The following is a 27414-nucleotide window of genomic DNA, read 5'->3' as shown; positions in this document are numbered from 1 at the left end:
ATTCTGAAGAAAACTGTGGATTGCCTACAAATTATGAATTTTACCTATTTTGGAGACATTCACTATTCCAGAGTGCTGAAACTCCAGGAGGGAAATAAAATCTTGTGTCACAGAAAACAGCTATCAAAATAATAGCCCACAGTTAGCTGTTGAAATATCAGATGAAACATTTTCCCTAGATAAGCATGGAAAAAGACAAAACAAAACCCCCAAACCACCACACCTTACTTCAGTAAACATGTCTAGAATAGCTTCACTTTTAAAAATCCCCAAAATGAAAATACGTCCCCACAAACTCTACTGTAGGTCACAAATAAGTAAAACAGACTGCAATTGAACTTGTCTGGGAGAAAAAACATCCAGGAAGGCCAGCTACAGCACGAATCACAAAGACGAATAGTTGCATCAACTAATTGCACCCTCATAGTAAGCTTAGATTCTACCGCAGAGACCATACAAAACCAACTTCACACTGTCTTTAAGTATCTCACAAGAATTTAGAGACGGAAGCCATTTACCAAGGACCACGAGTGGAAGGTTCATGTTCAGTGCTCTCATTTTAAGTCCCGATTCAGAAAACGATTTAGCACCTTCTTTCTGATTTGTCTAAATCATGCAACACTCCCAACGTAAATCTCAATTAAATTTATATATGATATTCTTCACATTGGGTTTTTTTAGGAAGGTCAATAACTGAGAACTCATGGGAACTTCCTCAGTATCCATGTTGTAGCTTCAATGTCACTACGTCAAAAATCCATGGAACTGAGAAAGGGATAAAAGAGCACATGTGCAAAATTTATTATGTTCTTCAATGAACAAAGATATAAAATTTATAAAATTAGATCACATCTTCAAAATCAAAGAAAAAAAAATATAAACACCAACAGTTGCTTGTTACAATAAACAACAGCTCACAGGAAGCTCAAAATCAGTTTACTCTAAATCAATTTCTTAATAAAAAAATAAGGTACTTTAAAAAACTACTCCAGAAGTGGCATGCAAATTGAAACATTATTGCAGCATATCTGTATAATTTCTACACAGAAAAGTCTGTCAGCAAAATGGGCCTAAGCTGAAAAAGCTTTGAATGACAAGCCTCCTCACCAATTGTTAAATGGTATTTTCTATATTCAACCTGAGTCCTCCTAATTACAGAAGTGGATTTCTTCCTTGTTAAGAGATTCATACTTCTAAATACAACTCAATTCTAATTAAGTATTCTACACTTCCGGTTATGTAGTCATAGGGGAAAAAAAATAATCAAGAATATACCCCTTAACATTCTTTGTCATGAAATATTAGGTTCATGCAAAAGGAATTGCAGTTTTTGCATTGTTGAAATTTGTTGTTTGATATTGGAATACATTCTTAAATAAATGCAGTTATGTTATACATAATTTTAATGCGCTTTTCTCGCTTTACAGGGTTTTTTTGCTACTGACTTATTACTTGCTGTGTATTTTATATTTATTTTAGACTACGGAAAGGATGTTAGACAAAAAGCAAATTCCAGTGATTTTCTTATTCAAGTTCAAGATGGGTTGTAAAGCAGCGGCAACAACTTGCAACATCAATAACACATTTGGCCCAGGAACTGCTAATGAACGTACATGGCAACAGTGGTTCAAGGAGTTTTCCAAAAGAGACAAAGGCCTTGAAGATGAGGAGCATAGCAGTTGGCCATTGGAAGTGGACAATGATCAGTTGAGACCAATCATGGAAGCTGATACTCTTACAAACACATGAGAAGTTGCCAAAGAACTCAATGTCAACCACTCTACGGCCATTTGGCATTTGAAGCAAATTGGAAAGGTGAAAAAGCTTAATAAATGGGTGCCTTGTGAGCTGACTGAAAAAAAAAATTAAAAATAGTAGTTTCGAAGTGTTGTCTTATACAGTGCAATAACAATGAACAATTTTTCCTGATTGGACTGTGATGTGTGACAAAAAGTGGATTTGATATGACAACCAGCTCAGTGGTTGGACAGAGAGAACCTCTAAAGCACTTCCCAAAGCCAAACTTGCACCTAAAAAAGGTCATGGTTTGGTGGCCTGCTGCTGGTCTGATCCACTACAGCTTTCTGAATCCTGGAAGAACCATTACATCTGAAAAGGATGCTCAGCAAATCAATGAGATGCACCGAAAAGTGCAACACCTGCAGCCGGTATTGGTCAACAGAAAGGGCCCAATTCTTCTCCACAACGCCTGACGGCGTGTCACACAACCAACACTTCAAAAATTGAACGAATTGGGCTACGACGTTTTGTCTCATCTGCCATATTCACTTGACCTCTTGCCAACCACTTCTTCAAACATCTTGACAGCTTTTTGCAAGGAAGATGCTTCCACAACCAGCAGGATGCAGAAAATACTTTCCAAGAGTTTGTCAAATCCCAAAGCATGGATTTTTACGCTACAAGAATAAACAAACTTATTTCTTCTTGGTCAAAATGTGTTGATTGTAACAGCTCCTAATTTGATTAATAAAGATGTGTTTGAGGCTAGTTTTGATGATTTAAAATTCACAGTCCAAAACTGCAATTCCTGTTGCACCAACCTAATAACAGTATTATTTAGCTTTCTCTTGCAGAGTACATCAAGTTGGATGTTTGTTGCTTTTTATCCTAAATACAGTGCAAAACAATTTGAGCCAATGTCTAATTTACAAAGAGCTTCCACTATGAAATTTTTCCTTATAGGAAAGTGAAGTGAACCTCCTTCCCGCCTTTTCCCCTTGCCGCACTTGCCCAGATTACCATGTGCTGAGGGAGAAGAGCACCCTGATACAGGGACGCAGATACATGAATAGGCAAGTGGGGCTGGGATCATCCCACAGTCATGGCCACAAGGAATTCTACAAAGAAGCTCAGAGAAGCCACCTCACTGAGGCTACTGTTGGTGTCTTTGCATCTTTTGCTCTGGACCTGCTGAGCCAAAGAGCACTGCCCCTGAGGGGGCTGGAAGAGAATGTCAGAAAAGTTCTTAAAATTATATCCGGCATCAATTTCCTTCTGCATGTGTAAACACTGTAAGATTCAATACTGGAATTTAAGGTTTCTGTCACAGTACACACTGGCATTCAAAACAAACATCTAAGATAGCGAGAAACTCTTCTGGTGGAACAGAGTAGGCTTTTGTTGAGATTATCAGGTTCAAGTATATAAAGCTTAAAGATCTCCTCTTGACACAGATGGTATTCTTTTTATCGTATGATGAAAAGTCAGTCTAAATGGTGTAAAGTACGAGGCGTCAATTGTGTTTTAACTTCAGTCAGTTTGCAGCAGAGAGGGTCTGTAACTTTCCACTAAGAAAGTGCAGATTTGGAAACCTGAAGACCAAGATCCCAAAGTCATACCGTCTTCCTTAGGTTGCAACTTTCACAGTGAAAAAGTTAAGTGTTTATTATGCTGCCAATCCCATATACGAATTTGATTTTCTTAAAAGTTATACTATTTCCTTTTCTAGTGTTTCTTCTGATGCTTTACTCCCTGAAGTATCGCTGTCGTTTGAATAAGTTCCTGAATCTCGACTGCTCTGTTTAGAATGGTTGTAGTCTTTAAAAACAATTTGATTTACTTCTTCTGTGATAGCCTCAATTATAGAACAATTTTCTATTGGTTCATCTGTAGTTGACAGATAAAGACTGCTAAAAACCTGTCCTCCAAAACCCTGCAAAAAGAGAAGCAGAACAGAGAGATTAACATTCATGCATAATAGCTAAATAGTAATTCCACTTAACACCACAGCTGTATGAATCTGGTTTACCATATTCAGAAGCTGAATGCGGTTTTCTACCTCTAATATGCCATCATTAATCTTAACTCTTTTGCTACGCTCACAGTTGTCAATCGTCCATATAATTGCAATATTTCATTGGTTACAGCCTTATGAGGCCACACAAGAACTAAAGGAAAATCTTAATTTAGAACACTTTCAAAGATCATGTGGTAGCACGGAAATGACAGGTGTGTGTTTCCAAAGTAAACAAATCATTATCATTTATAAAACAAAGTTTGAAAGAAGAGAAAGTGTGATGCTGCAGCAGAACACCAAGTCTTACACAGCTCTCAACAGTGCACTGCTGTTTATCCTACGTTTTAAATTCATTCTCTGAAGTCAACATTTATACCAAATCCATCACAAAAGGTTCTAAATATGCATTGCATTAATTATGTTACCAGCATTCTACCGAACAAAGCAGCTAAAATGCTGCCTTACAAATACTACTAATTAAATTCAGATTAGCCCTTGTAAACTATAACACTGGCTTTAAATGACAGCTTTATTCAGAAAGCTTCATATACTACATATCCTAGGGACCTTCAGTGAGAAGAGGACATATGTTAGGAAGGCCATACACTGTGCAGTGTTCTGAGAAACACAGAAGAAAGCACAGTGAACAGCACTTCTCGTTACATTTCAAAATACACCTACACTTAGTGTTGCCCTGTTCATTCCAGAAAAGGATCCCTCTTAAGTATTACCAAGCTGAGCTGGAAATTGGGCAACATCTGCCTTTGTAGAGACCATCCAGGCTGCTACGTCAAGAGATGGTAGAAGCATTTGCTGCTTGTTACACTGTAATTTCCTCTAAAGACTGGGCTTCCATTTTTGCTTTCTCTTTACATCCTTTAAAGGATGCCAAAAAGGCTAGAGCATGTTCTTCCAGATAACGCAATGCGAAAACATTTCTGGTTTCATGTAGCAGGGACGAAGTACATTATCACATTGGGCAGACATGCACACTCTCTGGAATGAAGGATAATTAACAAGACTTTTGCACAAATAGAAGAAGAAAAAACATAAAACTTTAAATATTTGCTAATTGCAGAAATCTAGAAATTACTACTACCCATTTTTTCCATAGGAATTCCTGCACTTTGTTAAATCCCATACAATTAATCTTGGTAAACCCATAATACTACAGGACAACCGATAAACATTTTTTCATAATAATTTCTGTTAATTTTTCTAAAAAAACATCTGCTTACTGAATAAGAAAAATAATTCTCATCTTACCTCTATGTTCAAAGGAGGCTGGCATGATGGAAAGAAAACATATTTGATTTTATTGTAGATGTGATACAGGCCAAAAACAAGCGGTGTAGCCACAAGCAAGACAGCAATCAGGGCAGTTACAAATGTTGCTAGAATGATCAGAGGTAAAGTTTTATCTAAAAAAGTAAATAAAAACCATTCAGCTTAAGTATTCATAAACTACAAAGATTAAGGAACAGATTATCTTCAAATCTGCTACAGTATTTATCATAAAATTTCATATTTCTACAGTACTATAGCCAGTTACGATGATCATTATAAAAATGATGCCATTCGAGTATCTTAGATCTATTGAAAGTAGAGCACAGAATATTTATACAATGTAAGAACACAGACATTTGCAGACAGGATCAGAACCAAGATCCAGTTATTCCCAGTTATATTCCAATTATATGTCACTATTTGACAGTAAGACAAAAAGGCTGCACATAAACAGCTACCATGAAGCACCTGATGCATGTAAATCTATGTACACAAGCTATGGCTTGTGTACAGGGTCTATCCCCAAAGAACACTATATGTAATTGATTGAGTTCCTTCAAAAAGGCAGAGATACAGGAGTAAGAATTCCCATGGGCTATGGAGTAAGAATAGGCAATTACTTCAGTGAGGTTTGCCCATGGTTCTTTAGCCAGGAAATGATTCAAGTGCCTAGACTTGCAGGGTCTTCAGGGGCCCAAAAGCATTCAAAGTGCTTTCTTGGACAGGGGAAGAACTCCTATGAACCTTATGAAGTTGAACAAGGCCAAGTACAAGGTCCTGGACCTGGCTCAGTGCAATTCTCAGTATCAATACAGAGTGGGGAAGCAGCCCTGAGGAGAGGGATTTAGGGCTGTTGGTAAATGCAAAATTTGACGTGAGCTGGCAATGTGATTGCAATTGCAGCCCAGAAGGGCAACAGTATCCTGAGTTGCATCAAAAGTGTGTCCAGTAGGTCACGGGAGGTGACTCGGCCCCTCTGCTCTGGTGAGACCCCACCTGCAGTATTGTGCTCAGCTCTGAGGCCTCCAGCACAAGACAGACATGGACCTGCTACAGAAGGTCCAGAGGAAGCCACAAAAATAGAGGGTTTGCACATCTCTCCCACAAAGAAAGGCTGAGAGAGCTGGGGTTGTTCAGCTTGGAGAAAAGAAGGCTCTGGGGAGACCATACTGCATCCTTTCAATATTTAAAAGGAGCCTATAAGAAAGACGGACACTTTTTACCAAAGCCTGTGGTGACAGGACAAGGGGCCACAGTTTCAAACTTTGGATATAGATTGGATATAAGGAAGAAATTAGATTGGATATAAAGAAGAAATTTTTAGATTGGATATAAAGAAGAAATTTTTTTACAATGAGGGTGGTAAGACACTGGAACAGGTTGCTCTGAGAAGTTTTGGATGCTCCATCCCTGGAAGTGTTCAAGGTCAGGTTGGACAGGGCTCTGAGTAACCTGATCTAGTTGAAGATGTCCCTGCTCATGATAGAAGGCTTGGACTAGATGAGCTTTAAAGGTCACTTCCAATTCAAACCATTCTATGGGTTTATGGTCCTGCATTCCTGTATTCCTGTAGTAACCCAGGAACTGTGGAAAACCTAACAGGCTAGGCTCAATTCCAGGACTTAAGGCTGGGACCTTTTGGTAGAAGGAGTATACATGGCAGAATTTGATTTTAAATTATTATAGTCAAAGAAAGCTTTTATCTGTATAGTCTTAAACTATTCAGTGCTTAAGTTCAAGAGTCTTGCAAGGTTCCTTCTCCACTCCACTCTTCTCTTTGGCAACATGTTCTCTGGCACTATCTCAAACAAACAAACTGAAGGGAGTTTGAACTTCATAAAATAAGTACATACTAGGAGACCTTTTACAAATATGAGACACTTCACAAGATGAGACAATCAGGTCTTTTTATTTCTATTTCCAGTTAGAAATAATCAAAGAATGAAAGATTTCCACACTGGGATATAAGAATGTACGTAAAGTACAGGGCATGATCTGTATGACTCTGTCTCTCCATATATAGTCTGAAATGTACTGCTTGGTCTTAAATAGGCTCATTATAATAAAAGGGTATGGGGAAGACTAATAACTACCTAGTAAAATAGATTAAAGAATTTATCTTATGAGGGTAAAAAAAGTAACATTTGGGGTTTTTTTATGCTTGATAAAAACAAAACAGCAAGGACTACAATATAAATGAATCCTAACACTTAGGATGTGAGAATGTAGCATTACTATTATTACACTTTCTTAGATTTAAGTCAGTTGGGGTATTTAGTTACTTTTCTAGTGTTACAGTCTGTTAAGAGAAAATAATTGGCCAAATTAAATTCAACAGATAACTTGCTCTTGTGTTCTGAGTGGAATCCATCTACAAATGCATTCTCACTTTGCACAAAGGTGAGTTTTCAGTTATAATGAGTCTGATGATTTGTCTCCTCATACTTCAGCACAGGATTTAAAAAAATTTAATTTATTCACAGAAGAATTAAGGCAATTTCAAGAATAAAATATTATTGAAAACATAATATCTAGTGATTCCTTAAGCCCTCCTAAAAATATCTTAAAATACTAGAAATTAAAGCTTGCCTATTAGCAAGTCATTGCACAGAACTAAATTTAATTCACAATCACTACAGTTATTAATCTGAGATAATTTCTGAACTGAGTTGTGTTGTGGAATAACCAGAATGTAATTTTGATCCAGTCAGAACAGAAGCAGTTTCTTAGTTTAGCAGCAGGAGAGAACACAGAGCAGCCAAGTGACTGACTGCTGATGCAGATCTCTGCCCAACTAGGTGCTAACTCTGAGAGGCCATTAAGTCATGCTGTAAATATATTTTAACTAGCAAGACCTGCAAAGGCCTATCAAGGGCTAGCAATTTTACTTCCAGAGATGTAACAATTCCCAAGCTCTTCCTACCTCCAGGTGTTTTGATGCATTCCTCTTTGCTGTAATCACTGCTTTTGTTGTAGGCTTCTGAGAATGCTTGTACTTTTACACAGTACGAAGTCGAGGGTGTCAGATCAGAGACTGTTGCTATTGTTTGTTTTACCTCTTTCATTTTGACTTCCTCCTGAAAATGAAAAATTGGAAGAATAAGATGCACATGCATAACATGAGAATCACTCAGATAGATTAGAATTTTGGTGTCTGCTGAAGAAGTAATTCTGTAACAAGTTAGACACTGTTCTGCACTTGATTAAATAAAATAAAATAAGCCACATAACTCCCTCCTAAGCAAACACATTCAGGAAACAGCAGCAGGAACAAACTGCTTTCATCATACTGAAATTTTAGAGTTGAAAGCTGTGTGCAAAGTGAAATATCTTCGTGTTGCACCTTGTTCTCTCCTTCCATGCATCTACACATACAATTTTACTAATTACTGTAAAATATTTTACCATAAGAAGCATTTAAAGAATATAGAAAGATTCATTAAAACATGAGCAAAAAGCATGCAAGACTTCATTGTTTTATGATATATATAGCTATACAACTGCAAATACAGAAAGAAAAACATTTGAGGTGCTGGAAGTTGCATTATTAAGACAGTGCACAGAGTCGTGCCGTAAGAAAGACTGCATCACAAGAATCCTACAACTTCTATACAAAAGCGAGGCCTCTAGCAGCTTGCACAAAACTTAGTCCAATTCTACAAGTCATTACATATAGCCATATCAATGGAAAAAGATTAAAATCTCAATTACTTTGTGATAAAAGTTATCATGACCAGATTGTTAAAAGAATCTTTCAGAAAAAAACTAAATTGATTGCATGACTGAAACACCATATATGTGCCTCTTTTGAAAATAAGCTTCTTGAGGAGAACTCAAATTCAGTATCTAAGTCATAACAAATTTTATATACTGTTTTAAGTATTCAACTAGTTCATACCTCATTATTTGATGAATTCTTCCAATACAGAATCCGGTAAGACAAATCATAATGGTCCCTCATGATTTCACACTCAGATCCTCCTGGAGGAGAAATCTGGATATGGAGCGAAACATCGCTGATGTCCACCTTTACATCAGGAGGGCCAATTTCATCTTCAGATAATTTTTAAAAAAGTTAAAAATAAGAATGAAAGAATAAAAATAAAAACATTGTATAACATACTGTAATTTAAATATATGACAAGTTTTAAGAAACGTATACTTAAAAGTCAAACTTGACTAACAAATTTATTCAGAATCTCGAGTCCTCACAAATATGTCAATTATTTTCTCCTCCATACTCACGTGTTGCTTCTGCAAGTTTCAGTGACATGAAATACAGAGACTGTGGAATTAAGTCTGTGCAAGTCAATGTGAAACAACTGAACAGTTCTTCAGCTCATCAGGACATGGGCTCTCTTTTTCACATATACCCTCTTCCACAGTTATAGTATAGTTGAAAAGTGAGAAGCATCACAGTTTTTGTTTTCTTTTGTTGAATTATATATCTAGGTCACTGTTATCTCATTAAAGAATTATCTAACTACCAAGAGATTGGACAAAGGAAAGCTGACATATAGAATAGCTATTGATTTCATCTTCAATACAGAAGGCAATGGAATATTATCCTACATATTAGATAAACATTTACTGATATTTATGGTAACATTTTTGAAGTCAAACATTTTAGCAAGGTCACATTTCTCACAAAAATCAAAGAAATGCACCAAAGATAAAAGTTACCGTAATTTCACTCTGGAGAGTTTTACATGGTTTTGACTTAGATGGCACTATCATTTAAGGCTGCTTTTTCATGGAGCTCTTTAGGTTCATATATCAATGTAAAACTGCTTCAGCACAAAATTCAGGGGTGCATTGCGCAGAGGTAGAGAGAAGGAGGACATGAGAGTAAATGCACAAGAAAACAGAGGCGGTGGATTCCAAAATTCTTTGATTTTGGCATTTTTCTCCCAAGATACCAAGAAATGCTCCCCACCGATGGCAAAAGCCTGTACTAGAAATATCCCTAGTGCATCTCACACAGTGATTAATGTAATATACAGTGAGATTATAAAACGGCATATAATGGTTTAGGTTTAATTTTGTAAAGCAAATGATATGATTCTAAATAGAGTGAAATACTGGCTGTGCTGAAGAATATGGAAAAACTTCTGTTTACCTTGACGAAGCCAGGATTCCCAACACAGTTTCCGTAGGTGAACTACATATTCAGCTTCGTTTAACTGGTAAGTTTCTTTTTGCAAATAATAGCATTAGGTACAAGTTTGTTGAGAAATGAACACTTAAGAAAATACGATTGCTTACTTGTTATCAGAGGATCTACTTTCACTTCATTAGATAAACACGATTTATTATATTCACTCATGGCCTGCACACGGAGATAATAAAATCCAGGAGTAGTACTGATGATAGATGAGAAATCGCATTGTGTATCAGTGATGTTTTCACATCCAGGTACACTGAGCCACTTCGTGGAGTAATCACCAGGAACTTCCTTTAGATACCCACTGCAAGAGATATTAAAATAGGTTTTGATGCAAAATCATTAAACTCAAAAACCCCACAAATTTAAAAAAAAAGCATGTTTGTTCATGCTATACAGCTTTTTTATATTTTTGGAAGAATTGGCCTCAGAAATTTCTCATATTTAGATTTTTTAAAAATTTATAACTGAAACAATGAAGTTAACTGGATCAGGAAATCCAAACTAGTGCTTTAATCAAGCCTCAATAGAAAAGTTTTATGTGGGTTTTAGAAATTTTTAAAATCCAGATGAAGACTTTTTTGTAAAGTTCTAATTAAGTCGATTATTTTCCTGTCGTGCCAAAGGGATTCCAAAAGAACACTAGAGGTATCTCTCCTCTTCATTTAGATGCTGGCCACAATGTTTGTGTGACAACTGGATATTAAAATACAGGTTTACAGACTTGGGTTTTTTTTTTTGCCATGTTGGGATCTGACCAGAAATAATCAAATAGGTTGACAATTGAAACCTTGAACACCTGCATTTTTATTCACTTCTACTCATCTAATTTGTTCATATTCAAAAGGATACAAAGCAACGAAAACTTCACATCATCTAAAAATGTCGCTTAGTCCATTCCATCAGGTATTTAACATACTCAAAAGAAGGTTAGTACCTGAAATTCTAGGATGTGATGCTATACACAATCCTTTTAAAAGCCACAGTATCCAGATGAGGTACACAATGTTTCAATGAATACGTTAAGACACTTTTGCTAAATATTTCGCTTTAACTTCTAATAATTATTTGCAAAATACAATGGATAGCGTTTAGAATGACATGACCTGTTTAAACAGAGATACGGAAATTGTTTAACTCACATGAGATACTGTACATTGTAGCTCACACGTTGTTTATACTGATTATTCCAATGCAGATGAAATTTCATATTCAAAGCAAGAATTCTCACATTTGTTGCACAGAGTAGGTCATTTACTGCTCAAAACAAAAAGAAAAGGAAGCCTGCAGTTATTGAAAAGATTTATATTATGTACAATAACTTGATGAAACAAATGTGTAAAATACACACACAAAGTAATTTTTATGTACCATCCATTCAATCTAATGTTTGACTTTCTACATTCCCACACTGTTTCTTTTTCTGAAATAAACATTTAAAAGTACTCAAACTGACAGTTGAACAGCACACAAAAGAATATAAATTTAGACATGCAAAACAAGCAACTGGTGGCAAATTGCCACTAAGCCATTCTTCAGAGTCTGTAATATTAAATTTGCCAAGGCCTGCATAAAAAAAAAAAGTTTTTAAGCTTCATTCACCTTTATATGCACTCATTTGGTGCCAAACATATAAGAGGTTTTTGTTTTTCCTACATATACATCCCTATCCTCCTGATTTAAAGTCAAAAATTCAAAAATATCCATTTTTCCAAAATACAGAAAGTAGTTAATTTGCCATTGAAATTAACAGACAGAATTTGCCTCCGAGCAAAAACCTTTTTATACTATTAAAACTCTACTACTGATAGGTGACATATTTTATACAGATTTTAAAAAGAAAAAGTACATAACTCTCAAGATTGCTGTTATACCAAAATGAGTAGGAACTTGGTATTTCTACATATCTCCATTGCTTTAGAACAATTTACTTTCCAACCATTTAAATTCGAGTAATCATTTTAAGATAAAACAATTTTACTCTGTACCTTTATGGGTAGTTTTTACACAATGAATGGGACTGAATAAGCCTTCTTGGTACTCTGAAGGAAGAGTTGCTTGAACTTTCAAGCAATAGGTAGTGTCTGGTGCAAGATCATCAATTGTGTCAGTAGGAAAAATACTTTGGCTTCTGACCTGTAAGAAGCAATTGCAAACAGCATATGAAGATAACTTTTCTTTCCAGTGAGCTGATTTTTTTAAAGTGTCTTTTCCACGCCTTCCCACCCCGAGGTTTCAGTCCATTTATACAATGTGCCATGCAAAATGCTAGAATAAGGAACGAAGGACAATATACAAGCTGAATAAATGTAAAAGGGAAGTTTCTAACTTAGCCACATGATTGAGAGGAAGGAACATGTTGTGCTCCTTTAACACATGAAAGCTGGGAGGGATTCCAGCACTGCTCTACATGACACATAACTCACCACACAAATATTCAGGCACATACACAGAAGAGAAACAGTAAATTTCCATCCCTTAATTCATTGAACAAACACTCCCCCGCTGCTACCTCCTGGTTTACCAGGTATTTCAGTGACTGACCTTTGTACACAGCTTGTACTTCACTTAAAGCTTTTTTTTTCCCCTTTTGGTTTGTAATGCTTATGACTAGGTCTTCCAAATGACCACAGATATCTCTTCAATTCCTATCCTAATCTAGCTGGCACTCATTCCCCCTGAAGGATAAAAAAACACCCAAACTGTTTCTACCTTGGTCTTTACCAAATAGCTATATCTGCTGTGCAAGACACACGTTATGGCTTGGATACTAGTTCACAATTACAAGACCCCGAAAGAATCCCTAAAAAAACCCCAAACTACAGTATAAAGAACTTAGTTAATGATACAGCCTACTGACAGCTGTAGTCAAGCTATATGGTCTGAGAAAGACTGTGTTAGCCTCTTACCTCTCCCCTCCCCTATATCTATGCCTTACTGTAAATGCTTTTTCCCACTGCCTTGAACTCTTTCTTCTCCCTGTTCCTGCTGGCTGAGGGTGGCTCCTGCTCCAACACATCTGAGATGGTTTCACTTTCTTCCTCACGCTTTGGAAAGTGGCTCCAGCATTTAACAGAAATAAACTCTTATCACAAAATACCTAATACAATCCTCTAGTGAAAACAAAACCAAAAAACTCCAAGGAAACACCCCCTCTCAACTTTTAAACAGCATAGCAACAGTTATGCAGTTACATAATTAAATAATTCCACTTGAGAGTATGAAGCAGTTACAGTACATCTCTGACAGTTATGTTAAGCTTAAAAAGTAAAACAAAACAAAAAACCAAAACGATACCTCTGGATTTGATGAATTTTCCCAGATAACTAGAATATATTTAAAACTTAGATCAGCTATCCACATTTTTCGGACCTGATTTGCTTCTGGAGGAGAAACCTTAATTTTTATGACTCCATTTGTGGACTGCAACTCTACTCCTGGGGGACCGATCTGAGCTGCAAATATTAAAAGAGAAAAAAAAGTCAAGCATGCTCATTTAAAGACAAACACACCAAAAAAGTCATCTACATTAATAAAACCATGGTAACTGCCTATAGCATCTTATTTTTAATTCTTTTGAGACAGTAACAAGATCACAGTAATTGCCTATAAGATCTTAGTTTTCATGAATCTTGGGCAGTATCTAATAGAAATCCAACCTGACGAACCCCGTTACCTGGTTCTAAAAGCATGAGAGTTAAAATGCAATATTACTAGCGCATGTTTTTCAGAATCTGCAGTGAAAACCAGTATAACTTATTCTGAAACACGCAAGGCAAGAAACCTAGTTCAAACAAATCAATCCAACATCGAGGGAAGGCTTCAGTACCATACTATACTGTAACTACTGAAAAATAGTCAGAAGGTCAGAAGAAAACTTCCAGAAAAATCCACTGTCAAAAAGGATTTTTCCAAAATGTAGAAAAATAGAGTGGCAGAAAATGCTGTCAGAAAAACAGTATCACTTAGAATACTTCCCTCTTTCCAGAAAAAGAGAGAACCATAACATTCTATGACCTGCCAATACCCTGTATTACATTACAGTTGAGAAAAACACCATCTCTTGTTGTTCTCAGCAATGGAAACCACACACATTTTTCCACAATTATGTGCTGAAGGCAATTTAACTAAAAATGTTGCAGCATATACAGAGATCATACCTATAGCATATGGAGTCATTTCAAAAATGCTAGACCATGGAGACAATTCTTCCCCTCTTTCAGCTCTTATACGCACATCATGTTCATCATAGTATTTGGTTATTGCTGAGGAAAAGTCACATTCTGTGAGAGTAATATTTTGACAACCAGGCAACTCCTTCCATTCTGTTTTCCATTCTTTTTCATTTGTATCAACAGATTCACACCTGTAAGAAAGCAAAAACCCCCAAAATAGAGCCAAGACACAATTTAAGTCTTGAGATTCTTCTTCCTTTTCTTTTTAATGCTAATAAATGCCACAGCATTTAATGCTGTTTTATCACCAGCACCACTCTAATCAGTGCTATCTACTTAGTTACCCTGGAATTCATATCACCATTTAATTCATTAATTTACTCCATTAATTTATTAATTTAGCCTTATTACCAAAGGTTAACTATCAGTCGGCGAAGTCTGATACCAAAGTCTGAAACCATCCAGTTTGCTTTATTCACCATGTAAACAAACAGTGTCAGAAAAAAGCATCAAAGAACTGTCAAAATCCAGACATATATTTAATACACAATCTTAGTCGGGCAATGATTTTATGATTCTTTGGAAGAAAGTTAAAAGTCTTGATGACAAGAAGTGCTTCAAAGAGCATAAAAGCAGCAAGAAAAAACCCAACCCAATTCTAACATTAGCAAGGAACATAGATTAGGGAAAAAGAAAAACACAACGGACAAAAGTGGAGTTCAGAAATAAGTGTTGGAATAATCAGCTTTACAGAAGCTATTTTGCTTGTGAGTTAACAGACATCCATACCTTATTTGAGGAAGAGACACTTCATATAGAGATTAAAAATGTCCTCACCAAAAAAAGGCATGGACTTGAAGTAATAATTGTTTATCCTCAATTCCTATCTTATCCTTTAGACCAGTTTTATGCTTTTAAAGTAAAGCAGTTGTTTCTCATTTATACATTTAAGAACGCAATTTTTTTTTAATCCAAATTTATACACTAGAAAAATCCTAAAAATAAAGACCTTCTTATATGATTTTATAGTAGAAGTGGTTTTTAGTATTTATTTGTCAGGAAAGTGCCACAAAGTACCAAATACATATATGCATGCATATATGCATACATATATGCATGCCTAACTATTGGTATATGAAATAATTGAAGAAAACTATGGAAAAGTTTAAGAAAAAAAAATTAAATAGTCTCATCTGGTAATTATATTTTGCAGAAATCTGGATCCATAAACACTGACAAATTATTCAAAAGCTACACTGAAAATTCTCTCAAATTCTGTGTGTGTGGCCACAATGTAGCTAAAAAACCCAAAAAAACCAAACCCAACCAAACAAAAAACCACAACAGAGAATGAACAAATCTAAATGAAACATTTCTAAGTGTACCAGTTAATCTTCTCAAAGAACCACTCTAGTATTAAGCAATACTACCAAGTGTGTTCTGCATTTTTAACACGTTGCTACTGGTGAACAAGCTAATTTTACATATGAATTAGACAAACGAAGGAGGATACTAGGATTCCGCTTCATTTCAAGACTCAGTCTTCCTGGCCTCTACTTTGTGGATTTCAGAAACTCTCTAGAAGTTTTATGTGGCAGTATCAAGAACCATAGTAATTAATTAATATGCTCCTCTACACAAATAAGCATCAGTCATTTCTAGCTCAGAATAAAATTACTACTTACCACCGGTATTCTGCTGAAAATGTCACGTTGGTATCATTCCCAGTGTAGTTCCACCTTAGTGTGAAATTTGTATTTACAACATAGACCTGAATATCCTGTGGACTCTTCAGATCAGTTCGGCCTAAAAGAAAGTAGCATAAAGGTATATAAAGATTGGGATAAATAATCAGGTCATAACTTAAGAATAACTTGATTTTGTTCAAAAAGAAGCAGAGAGTTATAGTGAAATGAAATACCAATAAACGTAAGAGTTAAGAAAACTCCATGCTACTCAAAAGGCACTTCAGTATCTCTCTCAGGAGCCATACATCAGGGAGGCCCTTCACCTATCTGACCACACAACTCTTTCCTCTGCGCTTAAGGTCCTTCTCCCCACACCCTTTTAAAAAAAGTCTACACAGCTGTAACATTCAAGGCCTGTGTTCACTGTCATGGGTTGGTTATAAACAGTCTGAATGCATTTAAATGAGTATTGTATTGGTCGGATCCAACATCTGGATCTCTGCTGCAAAGTGCTAGGGATTCATCTAATGGTGTCATTTCACAGTTGCAGACAGACAGAGCATAGCATACTTGTTTTATGCCATGTGTTACAGTCATAAATTTAACATATTGAACATAAATCCCTTTCAGTGAGGCTTCATCACATAGCAGATCTTGTGTCTTGGTCATGGCAATCCTGTGTTTTCTTTTACACAAGGAACAGCACATAAAATGACTCATAGAGGGCAACGGCTAAGTCTCAGGACACGTATAAGAACATCCATAACATCAAGTAAAGGACCAGACCACAAGAAGAGAAGGCTTAACAGGCAGATTGCAAACAGGAGGGAGGCATGCATGCTGGAATCATCTGCAGGATAGCTCTCTCTCCTCTTTATTTTCCACTGTGCAAAGAGAATTATTGAAAATACAAACAAACAAAAAACAAAGACCAAAACAACAACAAAGCAACTGCCTGATAATTACATTATATCCCACTTCCTAAGAAAGACTTCTTTACCATTAACTTTGAGATACGCTGAATCCTAGGTGCCCCATTTGTATATAGTTCGTGTATCAGAGGACAGATGAAAGTAACAATGCTGTGGGAGAAGGAATTATTCTGATACTTAGGAAAACTGAAATTTATCTAGTTATTTACAAAGCACGTTTTGCTTGAGTTATTTCACACCAGTCTATGGCACTGCTTCAAAGCAGTGAGGTGAAGCAGTTACAATCAAGGCTGAAAGTTTGAACTGAAAGATTTCTAGTACTAGAAACTAAGACTGTGGCATCCAGGGCAAAAGGCAACAGTGTGAAGGCCCAGGCAATACACATGAATTGAGGAAACCACAGGTCGAAGTGACTAAAATGATACCAAACCTACCAATTAAGCAGCCATATCCAGATTTATAGAGCTGAAACTCCATCTAAGTCCTTCTGCCTGGTATCCTGTAGTAGGCATCTCTGACAACCCACACCATGTACAATTTAGGCAGCATGTACCTCTGTCCTCTGACTAAGAATGCCCTTTCAACTTCTAACACGTCAGGGAAAAAAAATGAAACCATAGACTAATAATAATAATAAAGAAAAATCACCACACACCTCTCTGACTTGACTTTCTATTTTAACCAGTTGTGTGTTACACTATTAATCACTTGCCAATGGCCACAACTTCTAAAAACATGTTAGTGACCATCACTCTGAAATTGCTTTTTGATGTCAGTCTAATATTTCATTGTATTAGGAAGAAATCAGAACAAATATGTCCTATTTCACCTGGGCAATCCATATGTGTTTGCGTATCTAAAGGTTTATCCTGAATTTGATTTCAGGAGTGGCTCTTCATTTCCAAAACTGTTTCACATTTTACATGATGACCAAGTCCTTTTTATAAGAAGGAAATGTGTGTGGAAAAGCAATCTATAAACTGAAGTCTGCAAAATCCTTTGGAGAATGAAGTTAAAGTGGTAACCACAGACTAATGACTTTTGGAAATAACTCCTGAAAGCACAAAACCTCAAAGGAAAATAATTCAATAAAACCTCAGAAATTATTTCCACAATGCATGAATTTGTTAGGCTTCTAAGATGACAGACTAAGAAAACCCAGAGAATGCCAAACTACACTTGATCATCAGAAAACAGAAAGCAAAAGAAATAACTTTTTTTTTTTCCAGATAGTTATCCAACAGATAGCTACAGTTCAGCCCAACAGCTTATGATAACAAAAACAGCTATTTCAGATTTTGGCAAATAATAGCAATTTTGAATACTTATATCCCTTCAGAAAGAAAATACTCTTGTCATGGGAAAACATTATTTTCACTTTATTTGAGAATGTCTGTGTTAAATTTTAGAACCAAAAAGCCTGGAACAAAAAAGTTCCACTTGCTTTTAATAATAGTTAGGGAAAAAAAAAAAAAAAAAAGTACAACTCTGCTATTACCACGGAAGTGTGAGCCTGACAGAATCACCTGAAAAAGAACATAATAATTTGTTTGAAGAATACCACCAAAGGTAATTGATAACTGAATGTTCTAATCTTGCTTAGTAAGGTTGATTGCATTGTGATCAAATGGAAGATGATTTAAGTGCTGTGATACAGCATAACACTTTCAATTTCAGTTCTAAAGAAATATCAACAGATTGAGATCTGTCACATCTAAAATGCAGGGCAGTGCTTTTCCTTGTAAATACACGTATTCGAGTATTCACAGAGACTTGAAAAAAACATTCATATACTCAATCTCTGTTTAAATATTTATCTGTAAAAGATCTTAATAAACAGTCTGATAGAAAATGTGTTTCAAACCACCTTTGGGGGATGTAACTCCACTGCTGACATTTGAACAGCCTCCTGAATTAGACAGGACATGAGCTATGGTCTCCTCAGTTCTCTAGCAGCACACATACCAGGTTCAAAAACCTGCCATGGCAGTACTAAACAGAAGTCTTTACAACAGGAGATTCCCAAGGTAGATTCTTTACTAGAACAACACAGAACCTTGGAGTAAAGCATAAAATGGCAGGATTAGATAACACAGTACTAGCTTAGAACCACACTGTACCGACAGAGCTCCAACGCTGATAAAAAAAACGCTACCGTGTGTTAAGACTATTATTTTTGTTTGCCTTGGGTAGAAAATCAAATATTCACCGCACTTACAGAGGATTTTTCCCACATTGTCAAATCCTTATCTTATACATAGCATGAAGCTTTACGATAATTCTTATTAGACCTTTTCAGTGTGAGGTCAGATAGAAAAAAAGGAAGTCTGGAAGCAGAAACAAAATAGTTTCAAGATTCACGTGCTAATAACATATACCTTCTCCCCAAGTTACAAAAAACCACACTGAGGTAAGACATCCAACTAATGTTTCAAGCTAGGCCGGCTTTTTCTAAAGCTGGTAAACACCACAGCAAACAATCATGTCCTCTCTCTGGATACAAACCATATTATAAAAACACAGTTCTGGATTCTGACCTTCAGAAGAAGATACAGTATTCCAGTTCTGAAGTAAGAGCACACAAAGTGAATGAGAAGGGATTTATTCCAGAACAGCTTTGGATAAAGGTCCAAAAGATGACCTTTACAAATCTCAGGTTTGACTGCCTCTTTTTTTCAAGCACTTCCTCATAAAAGTTTGAATAAGGCTGGACTCCATCTTGACATTTACTCTCTTTAATTCTTCTTACAAGCTGCTGAAATCAGGGATCAAGAGCATTTTTCAGCAGCACACAATAGCCTTTACCGAACTTTAATAAACAGAAACATGCTATTCAGAGACATCACCTATAAAATTAACTTAAAATCCACTACAGGGTTAAAAGTAAATTGTACCAATCACTCAGGGAAGACCCTATAGTTTTCATGCAATTTTCAGAAAGTTGTTTGTTCAATGTTACATTCAACAAAAATGTAAAAGTGTGAAAACTTGCAGTCGGTGCTCAGCAAGAGTCAAAAAGGGAAAAAAAAAAAGTTAGAAATTGATACAGAATTAAGGAGTAAAATTGAAAACTTAATGAGATTATATAAACTCGTTATAGACTTCAACACTATGTGCACCTTCAGAGTGCCCACTGTCATAAGCTGAGAGCAAGATCAGAATAAGGCAGAGAAGGGTGACAAGGACAATCCAAGGTATGGAACAGCTTCCATCCTGGTAGAATTCAGACTATGATTCTTGATCCTACAAAGGAGACTGAGGGGAGGATATGACAGATTGACAGACACCTAATGAGTGGCATGGGGAATGCAAGTGACAAAAGATTGTTTGCTGTCTTAACACAAAGTCAGAAGCATCAAAGCAAGCACTGTTCTGCTCTAAGCCAACAAATTCAACTGCTGTTTCCTTTAACACTTAGCCTGTGGAATTCCTTTCCCTAGGACTATCTGAATGCTCAGCTCTGACCTGCCTTATGAACTCGGAGTCAAATACAAAGTCCTAACACTATAGATTGCTGTAACACTACGCTGTGAAATGTCACCATATACTTGCTTTTTCATCCTTTCCAACTCCACTATCAATTGCTGCTGTAGATGAATGCTGGACTAGACATCCTTTTTGTTTCATCTGGTATAAAACATAACAGCAAAAAAACCCACCAAACCTGAGAAAACACAACACTCTTTGTAGATCTATCTCAAGCTTCATCAGGTACTTTCTTCCTTGCCCTGGTCAGAAAACGAGATTACTGCTTCAGAAGGATCTCCCAGTCCTGACAGACAACCCTGATAACTCGAACTATCTTCACCAGGAAATCAAATTTCTTATCCAGATTCAAATACCAGTTTATTGAGGGTTCCAAGTTGCAATTATGCTCTTCCATCTGTTTATTCCATCTCCCGTTGCAGGTAAGAAGGATATAATATCAGAGAGCCAACTATACTTTTATACTCTGAGGAATGTCTTGGGTTGAAATGTGTTAAAAGTTATGATCACCAATTTGCATTTTAACACTTCCTAATCACTCATTCATATTTTGGAAGCACAGAAACTTTGCAAGATCACCTGTATTTCACACTGCAGAAAACAGGTGGGCAATTCTACATAAATCATCACATGCTTGCATTGAGAAATCCTATGGTTTCTATCACTGCATAATTATTTTTACAGGCCTCCAGTCTCCTGAAATATTTCACCAGCCTTTCCACTGGAGACTATGGAAAGTCTTCTGTAAATTAAAAGCAAAAACTCCCAGAGCAGATTTCCTAGCAGATTCTGTCAGAGGTCTGGATCTTTGAAGAACAGATCTAAGTTTCCTTACAGCAAGGATACTTGCTTAGTTGCTGTTCATAGTCCGTGGGCAACAAAGAGTTTACAGACTGCAAAACCCAGAATGTGACCTACATCTTCTCTAAGCACATTTAGCCCATGTACTTTTTGCTTACAGATACTTCAGTACATTATTCTTTACATCAGACATATCTGAAAACTATGTTAAACATCACTAATGCTGAAGAGAAAACTGAATGGCAACAACAATTGTTTTAGTTTTTCTTTTAAGCCAAGTTTTCTATTTCTTAGAATTACTTTTACTGTCCTATTTTGTATTCTTTCCACATAGCTGAACTTGCTTGAAACAAGAAAATCACAATACTCCAGTTGAGATTAATAAATGGAAGTCTAACTTGTAAGACACAAACTAACATTTTCATTCCTATTAGCACTGCTGTGCCCCAATACTTTCGGAGTTTTCTACAGCATAGCACTTAAAATTGTACATATAAATTACAAGGCATTGTAATGTTGCACGTTTGTTTGTTTGTTTTCAGAACCGATATTTAGACCATCCTTTGTTACCCTTTATTTGCCTCAGTACATGGTCCTGCACACATCCTTTTTCAATACCACTGTGCTTTTTTCTGGATAATTTCTCCAGTTTGTCAGGATACTTTTCAATCCTATGCCTGCTTTTCAAAACAATTGTGATCTCCCACCTAGTTATATGTGGATTTCATAAGCTTACACTGTTCTATCACACAGATTATTAGCAGGTCCCCACTTGACACATCCTTCCTCTTGACAGTGAACTGGAAAAAAAATTCTGATGAGTTGGAAAAGTCATACTGAAGCAGTTTAACATAAAATATTTTTCCAGTATGCTTAAGGGATTAGTATGCAATACAGATTCAAAAGCAATACTAAGCCAAAATACGTGCAATTTCAGCTCTTCTATTTGCATAGCCTTTTACTTTAGAATAGCAGAAATTCAGCGTGATTTAACACGACAGTTGTTCTCAATACTACAGACAGGTGATCCACCCATCCATCCTTTCACATGATTCTCCATATTTCCAATGAGTGTTTCGTGTTTGCTTCCCTAAATTAATTTCTTAAATCCCCATGAACAGCAATCAAGGAATAAAGGAGTAAACTCATCAGTGTCTAATTACCAGAGAAATTCCATGATCTAGCAAGAAACTAGATATGCAAAGTAATAACAAAAAATCGAGACTTTTAATCATTAGTAAAATAAACCAGAAAAAAAGCCAGACATTTAAAATGACTTAATGTTTCTTCACTTAAAGCATGATGCCACTTTGGTGCTGAGAACATTATAAGAGATTAGACTTTTGCTTTTAGAATTTTATTAGAATTTTGCTTTTAGCACAATTGCCTATCTTCCTTCCTCTAACTAGAATAAATACAAAATAGTTCTAATAAATAAACATCATCACTTAACTTATAATATCTTAATTGATATGTTCAATAAATGATGGTTGAAAATTAATAATGATTGTATAATATTATGGAATAACAAAAGCCATTCAACAACAGAAGAAAGTAGTCTCAGCAAGACAGAAATATTCTCCCTCGGGAGACAGTGAAGGGGAAATCCGTAAGAGTGCATAATGGCTCGCTGTTTATCACATTAACCATGTGGTAGAAACAATGGAAACTTGAACTCAACCTTTCAGCGCAGGAAGAAAAGGAAGGCCTGTTATGTGCGATATTAAAAACAACAACAACAAAAAAGCCAAAACCAAACACACATCAAAAATGACCCAACTGTTATTAGTTCCATGGGCAGAAAGGTGCTCTAGAGAACCAGGAAGAACTCCTACTGTCAGAACTTTTGTACGGGAGCAGCAAAGAAGAACTGCTGGTTTTGACCAGGCAGAAGGTGAGAGGTCACTGTAGCAGAGCAATTACTTCTAACTCTAGAAGTAGTGTTGGCACATTAGTCATTTGCTGTAATATATGTGGGTTAACCAAAGTAGCTACACGGATCACAATGCTTTCAGTTTTGGGACAGAATTTGGGGCTGATGCACAAATAATTCATGTACAAATCAAATGGCTGAATGAAAACAAAGAAAGAGAAAAGGTCCCAGAGCTGCTTCTCTGCCTGAATCCTACAATGAATGCAAAGCATGGACCCCTGAAAACAGCCTCTCCCTAGTCTCCTTTCATGTGTGCCCAACTAGAACAACACAATCTTATAAAGAATTCAAGAGTTTAGGTGGCATCGGAAACAGCACGCACACACTAAGCCATGCCCATAATATTTCCATTATCCAAACTATCTTAGCTCATATACTCTCTGTTGCACATCACAACACCCTGTAAACACGCACAAAGTTAGTTTACAGCTTATCTGGGCTGCACAATACTTCCCCTTGCAAAAGGGTTTGTGCAATAGCTGTTTCTTGCCGCTAAGGACGTAAGAAGAGGCAATTTTACTTCTCTCATTACCTTATTTATACTTTAGGTTCTGTCGGGCCAGACTGAGATGTCTTTCAAGCAAATCAATAGGATTCTAAACCTGTTTGCCCCACACTTACGCTACAGCTGCTACAATTCACAGATAGCGGGTAAGCCTGAAGCAGCTGAAAGGAGGTTGTAGCATGGAGGGTGTTGGTCTCTTCTCCCAAGCAGCAAGTGATAGGACAAGAGAAAATGGCCTCAAGTTGCGCCAGAGAATGTTCAGATTGGATATTAGGAAAAATTTCTTCCCAGAAAGGGTTGTCAGGCACTGGAACAGGCTGCCCAGGAAAGTGGTGGAGTCACCATCCCTGGAGGTGTTTAAAAGACGTGTAGATGAGTTTCTTAGGGACATGGTTCAGTGTCACGGTCAGGTTATGTTTGGACTAGACGATCCTGAAGGTTCCGTTTCAATCAAAATGATTCTATGATGACAGCTACTTAGCGGTGGGGTAAAACCCAAGGCACTCAGCGGACACCGAGCCTCGCGTACCCCTGTAGACACACCTGTCCAGCCCCACGGTCTAAATGTCTTTGCATCCCGGCAGCGGCGCCTACGCAGCGGGCTCCGGGGCCACGCTCCCCTCTCACTGCAGACCGAGGCACCGGGCAGCCGCTGCAGGGCCAAAGCGGGGGTGCCGGCAGCCGCACGCCTCGGCCGCGGGGCTCCCGGGGCCACCCGCACTCAGGTGGCAGAGGCGCAAGCCACTGCCCACCCTGCCCCTTGAGAATGAGCACCACACCAGCCCCTAGCCACCGCCCGGGTGCCGTGCCGTGTCCTGCCCGCTCCCCGAGACCTACCTGCGCAGCGTAAAGGCAGCACGACCAGAAAGCAGGACAGCAACGCCGCCACAGCTGCGCACCCCACACCAACCACCATCGCAGCCGCTCCGTCTTCCACCCGCCTCTCAGCAGAACCGGTGCCCGCACCGTTACCGGAAGCCCCGGACGACTGCGCATGCGCAGGCAGCGCCCGCACGGTGCCGTGGTGCTGGCGGTGGGGGCGGGGCCAGCGTGGGCTGCGGAGGGACAGAAGATGTCGGCGTGCTGGTCGCATGGGGTTAATGTGCGCCTGTCCTCGAAGCGCACGGGGAGCGACTTACTGTGGGAGGCTGGTGCCCCTTCAGGCGTTTATTCTCTGGTGGCGGCCATGGGAGGTGTCGCTTAAGGAGAAGGAAAGGAGGGAGGTTGGGCGCTTCGCGGCCGCGGAAAGCCCCGGTAACTCCGCGTGTTCACAGGTTCCGGCGCCAGCCCCCGCGGCTGTGACAGGGCGGGGGGGGCGCGCGCCGCTAAAGGCGCTTGTCGCGGCAGCCGTTAGTCGTTGGGCCGGTGCCGTTAACGGCGGACGGCTGCTTGCCCAGTGTACGGACCTGCCCCGCACACCCGGCTGAAGCGGCGGCGCGGAGTCCGAGCCCCGGGGTGTGGCTGTGCTAACCCGCCCGCGCCTCCCAGATGGGTGTAGGGAATCTCCCTCAGAGGGTCTCTCTACCTGCTGTAGACGTAACTGTATTGCACAGGTGTCGAACACAAGGAGAATTCTCCTCATGGGCGGTGATAAAAGGAGGATTACCAGGAGGCGTGTCCACCCCAAAGGTACATTTTCCTTTTTCCACCATGGAAGAATGAGGAGAATGTTCATGCTGGGGAATGGCATTAAGGATAATGTTGCTGTCCAAGCAATTGGCAATGGAAGAATAAGGAGAATGTTACTGGGATAGATGAAGAGGGAGAATTGATGGAGAAAGAGTACCGTTTATGGAGAAGGGATTTTGAAGGAAAGGTGAGCCTGTATGAGAGGGCATGACTATTATTTGACCTGGTCCTAAAGAATGTCTTGGTCTTTTACTTAGGTGGCACACTATACCGTCTTTGGTGGAACAATTTCAATCCCAAAATGTCCAGTAAGAGACAGATTGATGCAGAAGGAATGCAATTTAATGACAGATGGGAAAGCAAGTACACTTTTTTGTTTCAAGGAGAAAAAACAGTATGTCTTTTTTGTTATGAGACAGTGCACGTGATAAAGGAGTACAAAACACATAACCGAGTGGCAAAGGCCTGCAGGCCAAATCCAATAATTACATTCAGCCCTATGAGTGAAAATGAGTTTCACACCCCTGTTGAATTATGAGCTGCATACAGCAGCTGCTATGTTGCTGGATGTACACTGAGTAATGCAAACTAATGTTGTTGCTGGTGTGGGCTGGCAGGATGGTGCTGGCAGGGCAGGTGCTTGGTGTTCTGGTTCTTGCAGCCAAACAGGACTGCTGCCCTCCAGGGCAGGGGTTAGTGGTTGTGCAACTCTCACACGCTAACTTTGCAGCACTCACATTTACTCCCTTTGTTCTGCCCTTACTGTCTGGTCGCTGTTATTCCATCCCAACCTATAAATGTCAATAGAGCCAATTTGCACAGCTCACACAAAAATCACCCTATTCAGTTTAATCAAAAATAAAATTTAAAATCAGAAAATGACAAGACTCATCGAGTCAAAGAGAGAGAACATAATTCCTCTCATTCAGTAGTTAGGGCATTTGTCATAGGAGAGGGACATCTTTTTCTTGGTGCAGTCTGCCCTGTTTCTTCAATATTTGAATGAATGCTACAAAGGGTAGTGAGTGCAGCATGCATCTTACAGTCCTTGAAGTGGGGCTTCGACCCGGCTCACTTTTTGCAGGCAGAAGTTGTGGGTTTATGACTAAAGAGCTCATCTTCTCTTTTTCTGTTTCATATTTTTCATGAGATTGCCCAAATGCAATGGTTAGGAAGGTAGAAGTCAGGGTTAACCTTTCACTTCCTACCCCCTCAAAGCAACAGATTCCTAAGTGGTCATACCAGTGTATTCAGAGAGGAGGATTTGAAACTCTGGTAGTCAAAGTTTTGTGCCCTCTACCTTCTAGATGTTGTAAACATTACATTTTGTGTTGCTTAAGGAGATAACCATCCTTCCAACCATACTTCTGTCTAAAAGTGTTCCTAGCTGCTACTGATGCCTTTTCTGCTATGAGATGTTACACCTGTAGGTGTTAAGAAATGTTTGAGGATTGCTAAGGGCCAAGATACAAAAATCAGCAAAATTATCTTGGGTTATAAGTGCACGGGTCCTTCTCAAATCCTCGAGGCAGTCAAATCAGTAGTACCACTTAAGATAGCAAAATTTGATCCAGACAGAATATTTCTGTGGTTTGCATAATCTTCTTTTATGTGATAACCTTTCAATGATTTTCTTTCATGAGGTCATCATTGATAGGTAACCACAATGTCAATTTTACTTGTTAAAAGCCAGTACCAATATCGTTAGTATCTAACTGTGCTTATAAAATGCAGATGCTATCGGTTCCTGTAAACGAGCCAGCTCAGGAATGTGAAAGCTGCAAACCTGTCCTATCAAAAAGACTGTTGATTGAGAAGAAGCTGATACCATCATGATGAAGGTTGTGGACAACCATGTCCTTGAAACACATGGTGTCTGATGTTACATAGCATGCTACAGGTGCCTGTACCTAGCACAGTTTCTTTAAAGAAAAAATACTTTATGGTATTTAAACAAGCTATATGATTTTAGTTTCTGGTTTCTATTGTTAATTTATTTAGATCAATAAATATGCAATGCAGTAAATATATAATGCAGAAGTGTATTTATTGTGAAA

The 27414-nt window shown here is 38.0% G+C and overlaps 1 protein-coding gene and 1 long non-coding RNA gene across 2 annotated transcripts; one reads left to right on the top strand and one right to left on the bottom strand.

Moving 5' to 3' along the window:
• Positions 1-630: 630 nt before the first annotated feature.
• Positions 631-24821, bottom strand: IFNAR1 (interferon alpha and beta receptor subunit 1). The gene is made up of 11 exons (XM_065862548.2): positions 24566-24821; positions 16069-16189; positions 14369-14574; positions 13506-13663; positions 12197-12344; positions 11351-11465; positions 10310-10512; positions 8943-9097; positions 7968-8121; positions 5024-5178; positions 631-3673 (listed from the first exon to the last, which is right to left on the bottom strand). The coding sequence occupies exons 1-11, from the start codon at positions 24819-24821 to the stop codon at positions 3449-3451; spliced, it is 1896 nt and encodes a 631-aa protein (XP_065718620.1). The 3' UTR covers positions 631-3448.
• A 192-nt stretch (positions 24822-25013) lies between these two features.
• On the top strand, positions 25014-27390 carry LOC136116325 (uncharacterized). The gene is made up of 2 exons (XR_011739864.1): positions 25014-25357; positions 27092-27390. It is a non-coding gene; the product is annotated as an uncharacterized lncRNA (long non-coding RNA).
• The last annotated feature ends 24 nt before the right edge of the window (positions 27391-27414 follow it).

The sequence above is a fragment of the Patagioenas fasciata genome, chromosome 1 (assembly GCF_037038585.1).
Source record: "Patagioenas fasciata isolate bPatFas1 chromosome 1, bPatFas1.hap1, whole genome shotgun sequence".
Lineage (NCBI taxonomy): Eukaryota > Metazoa > Chordata > Aves > Columbiformes > Columbidae > Patagioenas > Patagioenas fasciata.
This window is presented reverse-complemented; position numbering and strand designations above follow the sequence as displayed.